At 43.4% G+C, this 17,214-nt stretch overlaps 1 protein-coding gene across 12 annotated transcripts in view; it reads right to left on the bottom strand.

Annotated features, from left to right (window-relative positions):
- SIPA1L1 (signal induced proliferation associated 1 like 1) overlaps nucleotides 1–17,214 on the bottom strand; it is a 521,546-nt gene that overhangs the window by 50,450 nt on the left and 453,882 nt on the right. For all 12 annotated transcript variants that reach the window (XM_070797798.1, XM_070797796.1, XM_070797794.1 and 9 more), the window contains one exon: nucleotides 12,140–12,409. In XM_070797798.1, the coding sequence (XP_070653899.1) occupies nucleotides 12,140–12,409 (270 nt within the window). The remainder of the gene's footprint in view (nucleotides 1–12,139; nucleotides 12,410–17,214) is intronic.

Here is a 17,214-nt window from a genome sequence, read left to right as displayed (position 1 = left end):
GACAAAAGTTTTGAAGCCCTTGGACCTTCTTCACTGAAACACGGCAGTTTCCTACAGGGAATGTACGTACCTTCTGAAATAGAGCAGAGGGCTCCAGGTACAGGAAACTGACAGAAGGGATAATAGAATCACACTCAGAAGCTTTTCTAGCAGAAAAAGAATAAGGATAGATACCCCACAATATGATCCCCAAAGTTGGTCTATGTCCAAGAGGCAGATCTCTCTTGGGGAGCCCCAACTCTCTCCTCAGTGACAAACTTGTTATCAGGTGTGATTCTGTTATCCCTTCTTTTCCATTAAAACATCTCCCAAATTTCTCACTGTTTATCCTGAAGTAACTGGAAAGGGACTGGAGTGGGGGGAAGAAGGGAAGGAGGAGGTTACAAAGAAGAAAACTAGAACAGCACGAACCACTTCGGCCTGAAGAGTTTGGTTTTTAGATACACCTAATTCAGAAAAGGGCTTCCCAGGTGGCGCTAGTGGTAAAGAATCCACCTGCCAAGGCAGGAGACCTAAGAGACAGGAGTTCCATCCTTGGGTTGGGAAGATCCCCTGGAGGAGGGCATGGCAACCCACTCCAGTATTCTTGTCTGGAGAATCCCATGGACAGAGGAGCCTGGTGGCTACAGTCCACGGGGTCAGAGAGTTGGACACGACTGAAGCAACGTAGCACGCATGCACAATACAGAGAAACTTCAAATATAGTTTCATTTTGCTGCTGCTTTGCCTTTCTTAATGCGAAGAGGAGGTGTTACCTAAAAATGAAAAGAAGGGAGATGACAGCAGAAATGTGAACACCGTTGGGGCCAATGTCTGGGGGCCTGAAGATTTTTTTTAATTCTTTTTGGGATAAACAAGTAACACCATTGAATTATATTCATGGTAAGTGTTTTTGCTTCTATGAGGAAGTCACAACAAGATTCCATAGCCAAAGTCAAGATGTAACTTTCGTATTTATATTTAGAGCTTGCTTTTCTTACCCTGCTCTCCAAAACGTACATTAAATATCTTATGCTACTTCTCAACCTCAGCTCTTTTATTTGGCAGATGTATCAGAAAATTCTACTTGGTTACTGGAGTTATCCCAAAGTGAAAAAATAGCATTTCCAGAAGGCCAGCATTCATTCCCAGGCCTCTTCTGCACTTACATAACTCAATAGTGGCATTGTTTTGGACTGTCCACACACACAGCAACTGATGGAATGCCACCCAAATGTTTTTATGACTCTAGACGTATGTAGGGCAGGCAAAAAAAAAAAAAAATTCAGAATTAGCCCTTATTCTGATGACTTAGTATTCTTTCCAAATACTGTGAATTTGATACCAGCTCACAAATATTACTGGAAAACAGATCTCGTTCAGAGAGTGGGAGGTTCCTGCCTGCCTGGCACTGGCGGTCTACTGCGAGAGACCATGGCTGATCATTACTGGAATTTTGGCTGGTTGCTGTCTTAATACTTTGAAAAAGAGTAACCCCCAAATTGGCTCACAGAGGAAGTCAGCATGCTAGCCTCTTGAACCTCCAAGCCCCTGCCCCCAACTCTACCTGAGGGGATCACAAGTCTTTTCTTTTCTTTTGAGATAAACACAGATCTTTCTACTTTCTCTCAGTCTTAACGAGCCCCTATTAATGTCTGAATAGGTTTATAGGACTAAGATGAATATATCTGTCACTTGCTGTGACATCTTTTGGAATCAAGAAATAATCTTCTTTGAGAATGCTATGTTCACGGTTAGAAAGGAAGTATCTAAAAACCTTTTTAGCATTTATTTCAGTAGATTCTCTTCCCTACATTTTTATCAATTTAGCTGAGAAATAACTAAATGTTTTTAAAGTAACCAATCTTAAATTTTCTCTATGGCTTTGACTTCCCTCTGCAGAAATAAAACACTGGGGGCTTTTGGACTGTTCAAAGAATGCAGCAATTGAAAAAGTCATGATCATCAGACCGACAGACAATACTCCCATAGTCTGCAGGACTACACTCAATGCCAGCTTTCCACTTACATGCAGTACATTTCATTGTAATGAAAACAGACAGTTGACTGGAATGGACATTTAGGAAGAAATGGTCCAAGATCAATATCAGTTCTTCATTTTTCCAGAAGCCTTCTCACGTCAAGATAAAAGGAAGAGAAGCGCCAAAAAAAAAAAAAAATCCAGCTATCTAATGAAATAACCCACATCCCACCACACCCTCCCCATGAATCTACTCACAGGACTACACATATGATGTTAATATTGATAAGGCTCTTATTAAGTTGATCTCTTGAGACTGTGATTTACCAATTTATGGATAAGGAACTCTTAGTATCTGCGTAATTGATGCTAAATTTTTTTCCTTGCATAGTTATGTATGGGTTCAATTATGCCCGTTTCCTGCCTTTTACTCCAAAGGGATAGCAGTGCTTGGATGTGTCCAAGGAGATAAGGCCCTCTGTATCTCAAGTGCAAACAGCGGAATGGTGGCAAAAAGAACCGAGAGAGTTTCAAATAGCAGCGATGACTGACAAATTAGATATCCGAGTCCATAATTAAGCACAGCATTTTACCGTAACTTAGCAATTAAAACGCTATTCACCCAGAGAACAGGATTCAGTTCAAGTCTGTCTTTAGCAATGCATATCAACCGGGATTCTTCCCAGAATTCTGTTAAAAAAAATTCTCTAAAATGATTCAACGTAATAACATCACTTGGCTGCTGTATTCAGACTAGGGTTTGAACAAGTTGTGTTCGAATCCGAGCAACTCACCCCTCTATCTTTTTGTCTCTTCCTAACTTTGTGAACCAGAGCTATCCCTGGCTTTCTAACTATACAATTCCTACCAGCTATTCAGACTGGACCACTGAAATCCTGTTCTGATGAGCCTCCTGGGACAAGATCAGTTTACAACCATGAGTAACTCTCGTACAGTTAGGAAAGTACCGCAGTTCATCACACTGAGATAAATGGATCATCACTTCCCAGTTGCTGGCAAGCCTTCAGAGGTTCACAGACCAGCACACATCGTGGGTGCCTCCTAAGATGAGTCAACTTTATATCTAAGGGTGACTCTACAGAACAGAAGATAAAAACGAACTGCAGACAGCACTAGCTACGTCATTTGTGGGGCCCAGTGCAAACGAAATTCAGGTCTCCTTGTTCAAACATACTAAAACTTTCAAGACAGCAACAGCAGAGCATTAAACCCAGCATGGACCCTTCTAAGTGTGGGGCCCTATGCACATACCTGAAGCTGCCCCTGATTACATGTGGCTGGGCCCCCTTAGCGTGTAAACATGAATGCATTTATCTAGCAAGTATTTCTTTTTTTTCCCTAAGACTTAAGTATTTTTTTTAATGATATATTTTTAGTAGTGAAAGTCACTCAGTCGTGTCCGACTCTTTGCAACCCCATGGACTATATATATAGTCCACAGAATTCTCCAGACCAGAATACCGGAGTGGGTAGCCTTTCCTTTCTCCAGGGGATCTTCCCAACCCAGAAGTTGAACCCAGGTCTCCTGCGTTGCAGTCAGATTCTTTACCAGCTGAGCCACAAGGGAAACCCAAGAATACTGGAGTGGGTAGTCTATCCCTTCTCCAGGGGATCTTCCCAACCCAGGAATCAAACCAGGGTCTCCTGCACTACAAGGTGGATTCTTTACCAACTGAGCTATGAATGCTTTACATGAAATGCATGTTAATAATCTACAACAAAATCAACTTCTATTAGTTTACAAATACTGGTGATTACTCATGTCACTCATTCTCTTTGTCACTTTTTACTAATTCTCACTTTCAAACTTGGCAAGTATTTCTTCAGCACCACCTATATACGGTGGTAGATTTCATTCTTGGGACATGGTGGCTAAGACAGGCGCTCTGATGGTGCTAATATCAGCTTCACCACAAACCAGAAAGGACCCTGCACAAATGATTTCATCTCTCTGTAAAAGGAATAAACAGCAACCAACTTACTGGGTGGCTGGGCGGATCAACTGAGAAAACTCAACATGAGGGACTTTGATCAGAGCGTGGCACAGAATATGAGCTCAGTAAAAAAACAGCTGCCTATAGCTCTTAAGCAAAATGCAAGTAGAATGTTATTGTCACGAGGGCAGTTCAAACTGAATGCAGAGGCAGCTCAGGCAGGTTAGAGGTCAGATCCTACGGGAAAAGCAAGCTTTGTGAGGAAATGCACTTGAGATTCATTTTGTAGGAAACAAAGGATTTTTACAGAAGTCAAGAGTTAGGACACAGAACAGGAGGGCGTATGTGGCCACCACAGCAGTACCTTTGGCTGGAACACTTGACCCAGGTAGGATACTGGTGCAGGCTGTGACCAGGAGGACAAATGTGTCTGGTAGGGTGGGCCCACATTTGGTAAACTGAGGGAGCACAAACTTCATCTATTAGGCAACAGGGCAGCCTAGAAGGTTCTGTAGCAAAGCAGTAGTATGGTCAGAGCTGGCCCTGTAGCCCCTGAGATGGCGGGCAATGACCAAATACTGTCCTTTATTTTTTGCCAAGGCCCAAGAGAACTGATGAAATGGGCCTAAAATTAGTGAGATTTCCATACAGAAAGAATCTGTTAGCCCACCACAAATACTAGCCTCTTTCATTTTAATTGGTTCTTCCCTTCACCGATGTTCAAATACTTCATGAAGAGAGTCACAACCAAATCCTTTGGTGAGAAGAAGTTAAGTGGTCTCCTGGAGCATGCTAGGCTTTTAAAAACTGGAAGAAACTAAAAATAAACTCAATCCCATTGCATCACACAAAAAAAGTGATGCAGAAGCCAAAACACAGCATGCGGTGGTGGCCTCTGTGCTGTGGTTGCTGGTGTGCACCTTCCTCAAGGGGTCTCCAAGACCCCCACCCGGTCTGTACAACTGCCCTAAGCTTCTCTGTTCACGCTCACTCGGTCACGTCTGACTCTCTGCGACCCCACTGGCTGTGGTCCACCAGGCTCCTTTGTCCGTGGAATTTTCCGCGTAAGAATGCCGGAATGGCCAATATTTTAACGCAGGTGGATGGCAGGCTGCCCCTTTCTCACCACACGGAGGGAGGGATCGCCATGAGTGGAGGCAGACCTTGGCCAGACTGGCCATTACCCCAGGTTCCCAACGAGATGCTTATGGGAAAATGTCACACTGATGACTGTGGGGGTGGGTCTAGGTAGCTCACCTGTCTTCAGTATCACTAATTTCCAAATTTTTTACATGTGGAGTGCAACTGACAAATTTTAAAGAAAAATGTCAGTGGTTTCAGATATAAGGGAGCAGGATACACTTTTTTCACCCCTGAGAGTTATTTAAATTCCTGATGGTAAATCTGTCTGTATGGGTTATGTGCCCTCATCGGACAAAGGGCCTAGGACTCCTGCTGCCTTCTCACAAGGCAGGACACGGGTCACATCTGGCTTCTGGGAAGGCCTGCCCCTTGGCAGGTGTGGGGGATGGACAAGGGGTGCTTCTGGAAGAAGCCTCAGGGCCACCATGGGCCCTTCAGATCCTTCCCATAAGGTGTGAGCAGGCCAGGCCTCCCTGGGTGGTTCCTAAGGCAGAACTCCCTTAAAAGAGATAAGAGGGCAAGACCCCACGGCTGGACACATTCAGAAGAACAACTCTGTGACACAGAACAATACGCCCACGGCTCACCTCGCTCCTCTTCCCAGAGAACAACCACTTTTTTCAAGCTCATCTCTCAGGCTATTCCAACTCACCAGATGGTTTCTGCAGCATTTCCTTTCACAACTGCACAGTTCGCCACGATTGTTCCCAGCACAGCAGGCCTCCTGAACTCACCCTCTGTCTCACCAAGGTTAACTGGAGCTGAAGACGACACAACCCGCTCCTTGGAAACACACTGACTCACCACATGCATGGCCTGGACACAGGCCAACCTGCAGACTGACTCAGGAGCCCCGTGTGGCCGGCTCTACCCTCAACCCTAAGTCCCCAGCTGGAACCAGAGCCCCCTTTCAACACCAGGCAGCTGTGTTTAGAAGAGCACCCACAAAATGACACCAAGCAAGACCGCAACTACCACTTTCTAAGACCCACTATGTATCGGGCCCGTCCGACGAGCTCAGATGGAACAGAGTAACTGTAGAACCTCGGCTTCATAGCACCCTGGGTTTGTTCCCTGAGTCACTCCACGGTTTGTAAAGGAGAGGGAGCCAGGAGGGGTGCCAGGCTCAGGCCACTGCGTCCCTTTCCTGAACGCGTGAATAGAAAACACCTTCATACTCCAATCTAAAAGCGCATGAGTGCTAAGCTGCTTCAGTCGTGTCTGGCTCTTTGGGACTCCACGCGCTGTAGCCCGCAAGGCTCCTCTGTTGATGGGATTCTCCAGGCAAGAATACTGGAGTGGGTTGCCATGCCCTCCTCCAAGGGATCTTTCTGACCCAGAAATCGAATCTGCATCTCTCGGGTCTCCAGCATTGGCAGATGGGTTCTTTACCACGAGCGCCACCTGGAAAGCCCTTTCTAGAAGTGTGAACTTGCAAATCATCTAAAGTGATGCCAGTGCAGATGCCAGAGTGCACTCATTCCTTTGAAGAGCTGGGGGCAAAGCAGGGTTAAGAGCTGGGTGAGTTTGAGTACCGCTAGCTCTCTGCTTTATACCTTATCTTGGCTGACAAATAAAATGGCCATAATTCAGTTCCAACCTAATTGAAACCAATGATAGGAAATTCCATCAAGAACAACTCACATTTCACTTTGAGTCAACAGTAGACAGCTTTACTCACAATATAACTTTTATACCAGTATTCTAAACTTAGTCAATAAAAAGCAAAAATTCTACTTAAATCTAAGCTTCAGTTCTATGGCTTTATCAGATTGTAGTGTTTCACTTTTACCTGCTTTTTAATTTTATAAAAATAAACTGATTTACCCAAGCGTGCATTAGTGGATGAATGGATAAACAATGTGGTACACACAATGGAATATCACTCCGTCTGGAAAAGGGGAAAGGTTACGGACTTAACGTGCCCCTCCCCCCACCCGCGTGCACGTGCGCTCAGTCGTGTCTGACTCTCTGCCCGCCAGGCTCCTCGGTCCACGGGATTCTCCAGGCAAGAACACTGGAGTGGGTTGCCATGCCCTCCTCCAGGGAATCTTCTTGACCCAGGAATCAAACCTCTGTCTCCTGCAGCTTCTGCATCGGCAGGTGGATTCTTTACCACTGTGCCCCCCGGGGATCCTCCCACCCTCACTCCTCACCGAATTTATGTGTTGAGATCCTAACCCCAGTGTAATGACATTAGGAGGTGGGGCCTTTGGGAGGTAATTAGGTTAAGATGAGATCATAAGGGTGGAGCCCCCATGATGCAATTAGTGCCCTTATAAGAGGAGCAAGAAACCAGAGCTTCCTCTCTCTGTCATGTGAGGACACAGCAAGAAGGTGCTTTTTACAGGCTAAGAAGAGGGTCCTCACCAAGAACCACACCTTTTGGAACCTTGATTTTGGAATTTCCAGACTCCACAAGTAAATGTCTGTTGTATAAGCCACAGAATCTATGGTATTTTGTTACAGTAACCTGAGCTAATAAGCAAGAAGGAAAACTCAACATATGCTACAACGTGAATGAAGCCTGAACACATTATGCTAAAGTGAAATAAACCAATCCCAAAAGGACAAACAATGGATGATTCCACTAACGTAAATCTTCTATTTATGTGAGGTACCAAGATAGTCAAATTCACAGAAAGTAGAATGGCAGAGGCCTAGGGGTGGGGGAAGGGGAGTTTTTGTTTAATGGATACTGAAACAGAAATAGAAGAACTATTTGCATTTGTTTCAACAATATCCTCTAGGCATGATCTTCAAGCCCTGCATGGTGCAGACATCTGCAGAGGAGGGTATTAGGGAGGCTGCAAGCATAGCCAGCTGTAACTCTGTTTACGAAGCAACACTCCATCCAGCTGCTGAAAGCTAAATGCAGTGGAAAAACGAGGAGAGGTGGCATCCAGGTAAAATGCAAAAGGAGCATTGGTTCAGTATGATCTGACATTAAATATTTATAGAAAGCTTGGCAATACTTCATCTATAAAAAGGAGAAAGGAAAATTCTTTTATATGCCAACATGCCTGTTGTTTATGCAAAGCCCCTGAAATACTTAAGCTTTTCTGAGCACATTAACACAGATCAGGGTTTTATTACTAATCCCATACTATGTTTAAACACAGTAATGTGTTAAGTTCAGTGTGCCACAGCCAGCTAACTTAATTTCAGTATTATCCTTACACTCAAGATGAATTTGAGGCCAAAATAGAGATTGCACCATATCACCTGTTTTTGTTAAATATTAATTTTGTCAATTCTTGATGCTTTTGAATTGTGGTGCTGGAGAAGACTCTTGAAAGTCCCTTGGACAGCAAGGAAATCAAAACAGCCAATTCTAAAGGAGGTCAACCATGAATATTCATTGGAAGGACTGATGCTGAGGCTCCAATACTTTGGCCACCTGATGCAAGGAGCCAACTCAGTGGAAAAGACCCTGATGCTGGCAAAGACTGAGGGCAGGAGAAGCGGGCAGCAGAGGAGGAGATAGTTGGATGTCATCATCAACTCAATGGACATAAGTCTGAGCAAACTCGGAGTTGGTGATGGACAGTGAAGCCTGGCATGCTATAGTCCATGGGGTCAAAAAGAATCGGACGCAATTTAGCTACTGAACAAAAATAAGAATTCTGTCAATAAGAACTTCTCCCACAAATACCATAAAATTCTATACTTGAAAGGCCACCTAGATAGCATAAAGCTCCTATATTTAAACCAAATCTAATCAGACTTTATTCTACTTAGATGGCAAATGGGTCATCTACTCCTATTGTGTCAGTTTCTCTAATCAATGTACAGAGAGCAAAATTCAGTTAAATAATTCTTGTTAGAAACTCCAAATACCAACACCTTTGAGTTTGTCATAAAAATTGTGAAAAAGGATAATCTGTTCCACAAGTATTTTTTTTTTAATTGTTTCTAATGACCTTTAAGTCTGAGAACTTGCATACAATTCAAGAAAACTATGCTTCTACAAGCAGTAAATTAAGTTTCTACAAGCAGCATATTCAGTTTTCATTTAAAATGAATTGTGCTGTGTCCAGTCATGGTGAATGAAGTAGGCAGGTTTGTGTAGCATGTGCAGAGTAGGCTTGAGGTGGCTGTACACTTCATCCTAAATAAGCTGGCTCTCTACAGTTTAATACAACTTGCCTGACCTGGGGGAGAAAAAAAAAAAATGAAACAAACCAACCATGTAAAGGCAATACAGCTGACCCTTGAACAATATGGGTTTGAACTGCATAGGCTCACTTTTACAGGAAATTTTTTTCAATACATATACTACTATGTTCATGACCTGCGGACCTGCCGAGGATGTGAGGGTTAATTACAGGACTTGAGTAGCTGTAGGTTTTGGTATCCAGGGAGGTTCTGGAACCAATCCTATACTGATACCAAGGGACCATCCTTTAGTCTCAGTATCAGGCTTACGCCACTATTGGTAAGGTAAGATTCAAGGAATGGCAGACTGTGGCATCAGTTTTGACCACTTGTGATACATCCGAAAGGTCCATACCACTCTACAGGTGGGCCAGGTACAAAGGCAGATGGTACCAAAGGGGCAGGGCTGGGATGAAGGAGGACAGTCAGATGGGGAGGTATGGCCAGCCAGGAGCATCACGTCCATGTTGCAGTAAGGTAATTTGTTCTCAGTAGAACTAGGAAGGGAATGCTTACATTTTTTAGTTTTATTTTACTATGTTTCATGGAGGAAATGATATTCTCAGGTCTATTTTATGACTCTAGGTCTTAATGGAGGACTTGGGAAGTATTCCTGGTGAACATCAGGAGTCCTGAATACTCATTTGGCAAACAGTAGCAATATAAAGTTTCTCAAATAATACCTTCTATGTATGCCTCAAAGTTAAAACTTAAATAAGAAATACTGCTTTACTGAAAGTTAGGAATGATGGGATAGGACATCAAACTTTTACATTTTTACAAGAACAGCCATCTAATTCCACACCCTTTAAAATGAAGAGGCAACAAATAATCTGAAAACTTAGAGCTTAGCGTTTGCAAACCCTCCATCGTTAGATCTGAAATCCTAGTCCAGTGTCTTAAAGGACATGTGACACTAAGAGGACTCAGCAGAGGTTAAATTTTCCAAAAACAACTGGTAGCCTCACTTCTGCCACTTTCTTCTTGCGCCTTGGAGAGCCACAGGGCTATTATTACAGTCTTACAGGGACAGCATGAGAATTCCCTATCCTTTGGGTAGAGTTATAGGAAAGGTACACACAAACACCCACAGAAAGAACATCTATAAATGGAGTGATGCATTCTATAGCACTTGCCTGCATCCTAAGAAGATAATAAGCTACAAAAAATATTTTCACTTTCAGAGGTCAGAACATTCAGCCATAAGCTTTAGTTTCTGTTGCAGAAATTAAATTCAACATGGCATCAAAATACATTCTGCTATTTTATTGTATGAATATCACAGAAAGTAACGTGAAACTGATTTCACTCATAAAATCCTGATGATTGTCTTGGAAAGAAAGAAAATAGCATTGAGAGGAACAAAAGGTCCTTCTCTAAACAACGGTTTCCTAGGTTCATCTTTCAAAATGTGGGCCAAATCATGAGTTCCAGCTAACACACACCTCAGAGGGAGCCAAGTTTGGAATGTGCAGAACAAAGAATTCATTCAGCGATCGCTTGGATGCTTTTCCTTCCCGAAAATAATGAAAGCAAGAGGAGTCCAGATGGGAATGTAGCCACTCTGGGAGAGGAATCTTTTATTGAGATAAATAGCAAGGCTCTGTAAATAAATCCCCAGGATTACATGAGGAATTTGAGAAAGACAACTATGGTTTTTTTGGTTGCCTGTTTTGATCAGATTATTTCTACATGGTATTCTAGTATTTCTGAAATAGTTAAGTGACAATGTTTTATGTCTTTTAAGATAAAAGACATCACAGTGTGGTTTTGAAAATCTCCAACTTTCTGCTCTCAGTCTGAACCAATGACTTCTGAAGCATCGCTGGGACATTTTCCTTGGCGCCCTGTTCTGGCTGGAGTCAGGCTCACATTTTGGCTCCATAGGGACCTTTCTTCTTCCCACAGCAGCTTCTGGAACAGAGACTTCTCCCTGCCAGCTCTGAGGGTTCCTGATCCCCTCTGTAGTGTGGGGACCACAAAAACATGCAGAGATGTGATCCAGTCAAGCACTGTTTCCAATGATGGGGAAACGGCAGTGCGTGCACAGACAGAAGCCAGCTTCATCTAGCAGAGGACTAGCAGGTCACTGAGCTAAACTGCAGTCAAGGCAATCTGGAGTATCTGAATTTATAGTACAATGACTTAAAATTATACAGTCCATATGTATTTACATTTTAAGAGTACCTATTCTATTTTAATGTTTGCCCTAGGTTTTTAGTTCACGGTGCTGCATTTTACAGTGAATTTGAGACAAAAATGCTAGGGCGTCCTGGTTAAGAAAGAATTAACCAGTTATGATTTGTGAGGGAATCCACTGTGACTTTCCATTTAACAAGCAACCTTGGTCTGTTACTTTCTAGGATACCTCAATCCCCAGCTCCTGTTAATTACTTTACTCAGGGCTGAGTGTTCTAACATCCACTATTTTCTTCTGCATTCAGAACAGTGGAAAGTATGTTTGTACTATACTAGAGGCTTTCCCTTCTCACAATTCTTTATAACAAAGTAACACAAACACAGACACTCAACCAAAAACCTTCACTGTTGCTACAATCATATCACTAATCCCCTACAAGTCAAAGACTGTCAAAGATGATGATATGGTCAATGTCACCTCAAAGAGACTGCCAAGTTCTAGTTCATAAGTGTGCAATGATGATTTCCGTTGGAACCACAGCAAAATGAAAGAGCAAAGCCTAGATGCCATTACACAGGGCCGAATGCTTTGCTGGAACACATCTTCATTTATCCTGCTGGCTTCGGAACGCTACCATGCTTTGAAGACCACTAGTGCACGCATCTCAGTTTTAATTTTTGATTTCTAGTAAAATACGGGTAGCTCAAACACTGGTACTTCTGGGCCTGGAGATATTTAAATCTGGGGCAGAGATTCAGGGCACACCTAGGAAGACACACTCACCGCCTCTCCAGCGGGCGCCCATCACTAGAGATGCTGCGGGGGATGTTGGCGGCTCTTTCCGGAGGAGGCATCTTCCCGTCTGCCTTCCCAGCGTTCAGCCTCGAGGTCATGGGACTCTGCACCTGGGATGGGACTTGAGGCGAATGAGGCCCCTTGTTGGCATTCCTCTGCCACTTGTTGTTATTTCGAAAGGGAAACTTGAATTCGTAGGAAACCCCTTCGTTCATTTTGTACTCCATCACTGGCATGCGGTAGGTCTCAGAGCAACTCCTAGGGCGAGGGCACAGAGAGAAGAAACATCAATATCGCTTCTGCTTGTTGGCAGAACCACACGGATTCTCACGAACAGTTAAAACGTGGCAAACACCTCATTTCCGGTTTCAAACAATCTTTCAACCATGAGGCCCTACAATCATTTTCCTTTCAAAAACCAGAATCCTCGGGGGCTAGAGTCAGCACTGAGACGTGGGGAGGGACGGTGCCGGGACAGTATCTGGGGGGAGCAGACCTCTAAGATGGGGCCTCGCAGGAAACAGGTGGCTTTCCATCCTTAATCACAAGGAAGCTTTAGATCCTTCCCTTATGATTAAGGATCGAAAAGGGTTTCGAATTTCTTGGAATCCCGACAGTCAAAAATAAGTAGGGAGAAATCTTGAAATCCAAATTGAGAGCCAAATTTAGCTCAGGAGGAGAAAAAAAAAAGTGCAAGTTATTGAAATTAGCAATTATCAAATCAAAAATTATCAAATTGCTGGGGAACAAAGCATACTCTAAAATTAGGCCTCCCTCCCACCCCCCTGAAAGCCAAAAATCCCTCATAGCAAGGCCGTCCCCAGGCAGCAGACTAAGTGAAATGAATGGCAGGCACACAACTGTTTCCGATCATCTACCCTCTTTTTGTGCCATCACCCCAACCCCCAAACCTTAAGAAAGGAAGAACCCATCTTCTTTCCCCAAACAACCAAGGAAGGTTCAATCCATCACTGACTTGACTGATAGGCAAATTACTGGGAAAAAAAATCTATTCTCACCAAAGCATTAACTCAAACTGTGCATTTGAATTTCATCACTAAGTGAAAAAAAAAAAAAAAAGACTTTTTCTTAAAGACATTTTGAAGATTGAGAAGCATGTGGAAAATTCTTGAAAGGAAAGGTTAAGAGTAATAGCAAAACAGTCCTTTAAGAGGAAATTTAGAGGCGGCATAAGCAAAGTCCAGACCAGCACTGCCCAACAGAAATACAATATGAGCCACCGACAGAAGCCATGTATTTTTTAAATGTTCAGCAGACACATTACAAAAGCAAAATGAAACAGGTAAAGTCAATTCAAGAATACATTTTATTTAACTCAATATATCCAAAATGCTATCATTTCAACAAGCGATCAATAAATCAGTATTTAGAAAATTAATGAGACATTTTACATCCTTGTAAATTTGGAGTGTATTTTACACTTAAGAGCACAGCTCCTTTGGGACCAGCCACATTACAATGACTCTGTAGCCACAGGTGACTCACGGCTCTTGTACTGGACATGCATGTCCAAAGAGCCTCCAGCTGAAGGCCTGGTTTTGATCTGGGGAAGGGGCTCTTGTTGGTGGGAAAATGAGCTTGATGGAACGGTCCCCTCTTCTCATGACCTTGCCTGTGTATTTCAGGGTAAGACTCCCAACAACCACAAATGCATTCTCCCTCATCCCCAGGACAGCTGCAGGTTTTGAAAAGCACTGCTTCTGGAGCACATGGATTTGCTGGGGTCCTTGGGTCCACCAGCTTCCCTGGTGGCTCAGAGGGTAAAGCGTCTGCCTGCAATGCAGGAGACCCAGGTTCAATCCCTGGGTCGGGAAGATCTCCTGGAGAAGGAAATGGCAACCCACTCCAGTACTCTTGCCTGGAAAACCCCATGGATGGAGAAGCCTGGTGGGCTATGGCCCACGGGGTCGCAGAGAGTCGGACACGACTGAGTGACGTCACTTTGCCCTCTTCAGCCTCAGCCCAAGCCTCCAACGGGCATCTCTGCTTAGAGCTTCTTTGCCACTCCCTCCAACTCCCGCCAAAGTCTAGGTCAACCCTAATCCGACCCTATGCCCAAGACTCTGCTGTGCCCCTATTATGCTTGGATGACAATGGCTTTTGAACTTTTTGGACCACAATCTGGGTGAAAAGTACATTTTACACCGTGATACAGCACAACCATAAATACACACAACCCTCCTCTGATAGCTTCCATTCTGCTATATTCCATGTTAATCCGTTTCATTAAAGAAAAAAATACACTGGGTACAACCTCCTAAACGGATTTCATGATCTATTTAAAGCTACGCCCTGCAGTTTGCAGAACACTGTATGGCCACTTGACATTACTTTCAGAAGTTACTGACTTCTTACATAATGAACCCTTTTCTCTGAAATGAGGGATTATCACCTTAGGCTCTGATATAGTATCCAACTTTGATTCAATATTTCTGACAAAAATATGCCATCGCCATGTGGTTGGCTGTTAACACAGGTGCTACTGTAGTATATATGCATCTTTCATTTTTGATCGTACATTATTTAGGGTTCTGGATCAGGAAATATAATGCAAGAATGTTGCAGCTTGCCAAAAAAATATTAACACAAATTTATGATAATACATGGAAAAGTTTCTCTCCACCTCAAAGTCATGGTGAGCTTTGCTTCTTCTGTGCGACGGTCTATTTACCTTATAAACTCAATGGACCATACCATCTACGCCCCTTTCTGTTGGCTGCTAGGAACCAACACAAGTACAGAATATGTACTGAACTTTACCATGTATCCTGGGGTATTAACTTTTCAAAAATTTTCCCCTAGGCCATGTTTTCAATTTACCTTCCCCGTTTCCCTACCCCCCTTCCACACATACACAGAGATCCCGTCACTGAATTTTAATTCTATAGCTTCATAGGCTGATTGCAGCCCGTACTGCATCAGGATAGAAAAGTAAGTAAATAAATAAAATAGAAACAATAACAACATAATACCAAATAGACAATATCAGCTTTGGGGCCGTAGTTTCTTTGTAAAATGAAAGACTTGCAATTCATAATTACTCTATTTTCTTCTAGTTCAAGTACTCTTTAAGCTGCATCACATTTAAAACTAAAACTGGTCAAAAGATCCCATTAAGCCGGAGATTTTGTCTTCTCTATAGTCTGTATTTCATCCCCACCACTCTTAGCATATTACTAGAAACCTTCGGCATATTCCATAATTATAGAATTAAGTATGATAAGGCCAAAGCAGGGAGAGAAGATGCATTTACAGAGACTGAAAAGCACAGATTACACAGTGCTAAACCCTTGCCATCCTGCCACTTCTGACTGACCTCCATGGCGGCAGGCCACCACTAGCTTCTGCTCCCTTACTCATCTCTGTAAGATATAAGAATGATATACGGAATCCAGAAGTGGGCAGTACACTGAAGGACAAAGATAAAAAGCTGGCTTTTCATGACATGTATGAAAATTCACAAAGGGATTTGTGTTGTATTACTCCAAGTAAAATCTGGCGTTGAACAAAAACTCTTGATGCTTACAGCTCATGACTGGCTAGAACTAATCTGGCTCCGCTATAATAACTGAACAGAACATCACAATACTGGACTCTTGAATCAGAAAAGTTTGGTGCTTGGGGACAGCTATGTCTCTAATAAACCATGTGATTTTGGCTTGGGGAAAAAAAAACAATTTCTTTGAACCAAAGTTCCTCATCTAAAAAAACTAGAGACTTGAACCAGATGGTTTCTAACAGCCCTTCTCACTCTAAAGCAGGATGCTGCTGCACTTTGCAATACTTGTTTTTTAAAAGGAGGAAAAAACCTTTGCAATCGATTCTTACTTAAAAAATAATTTGGTCCCTTTAGGTAACTTGATTTTAGCTTTTCCACTTGAATGGCCCTTGATTGCTTTCCTCAGGGAACTATATACTCAATTATTTTGTAGTAACCTATAAGGGAAAAAAATCTGAAAAAGAATATGAATCATGGTGCTGTACATCTGAAAATAACACTCAATGTAAATCAACCATGCTGCTGCTGCTGCTAAGTCGCTTCAGTTGTGTCCGACTCTGTGCGACCCCATAGACGGCAGCCCACCAGGCTCCCCCATCCCTGGGATTCTCCAGGCAAGAACACTGGAGTGGGCTGCCATTTCCTTCTCCAATGCATGAAAGTGAAAAGTGAAAGGGAAGTCGCTCAGTCATGTCCGACTCTGTGCGACCCCATGGACTGCAGCCTACCAGGCTCCTCTGTCCATGGGATTTTCCAGGCAAGAGTACTATATTTCAATTAAGAAAATAAATCCAAAGGCTGGTGGCCCTCAGCAGAATGAAGGCCCACCACTCCCATGCAATACCATTCAAAGCATCACAACTGAATCCCCTATCTAGGTATTTCTCATCTTGCCACAAGAATGACGCTCAAGTCAGTGGTCACGGACACCAAGACATACAGCTGGTTATACACTCCCACTGGTGATGGACAGGGTGGGGGCCGCTCCAGCAGTGCGACATCTCACCCGCTGGGGGGAGCCTTCCGGTGCAGTCCCAGCTAAATCCCAAACCTGTTTCTGCCGGGACTGCTTCCATCATGCCCTTACCCTAGTTGCCCACGCTCACTCTGCAGTTACTAAACCTCTGCAACCCTCATTCTGCTCACGGTTTCAAAGGAAATGAGGCTGCCATGACGACTTTAAAAAAAAAAATCCCGTACATAGTAGGGCCTCAGGAACTTTGCTTTACTTCCCCTGTCCCATCTGCTCTTTAATACACTTTCCTATGGGAGAAATCATGGAGGGTCTGCTTATTTCCTGAGGACAGGAAGAAGAGTTGGACTTTATAGGCGTTGCTGAAGCCCCATTTTATTGTCGTTAAACTGGCCTTTTCATTAAAAAACAAAAAACGTTGCCTTTCTAAAACTAGTGATGCCTCCATATGAGCATACATGGATGTTGGTGATTACATACAATCCCCACGCTGGAGCTGGGCCCTGTGACCCTCGGGTCCAGGGGACCCTGAGAAACATGCAGCTGGGAAGGGAGGGCAGTGTGTTTCCA

This window comes from Bos indicus, chromosome 10 (assembly GCF_029378745.1).
Source record: "Bos indicus isolate NIAB-ARS_2022 breed Sahiwal x Tharparkar chromosome 10, NIAB-ARS_B.indTharparkar_mat_pri_1.0, whole genome shotgun sequence".
Lineage (NCBI taxonomy): Eukaryota > Metazoa > Chordata > Mammalia > Artiodactyla > Bovidae > Bos > Bos indicus.
This window is presented reverse-complemented; position numbering and strand designations above follow the sequence as displayed.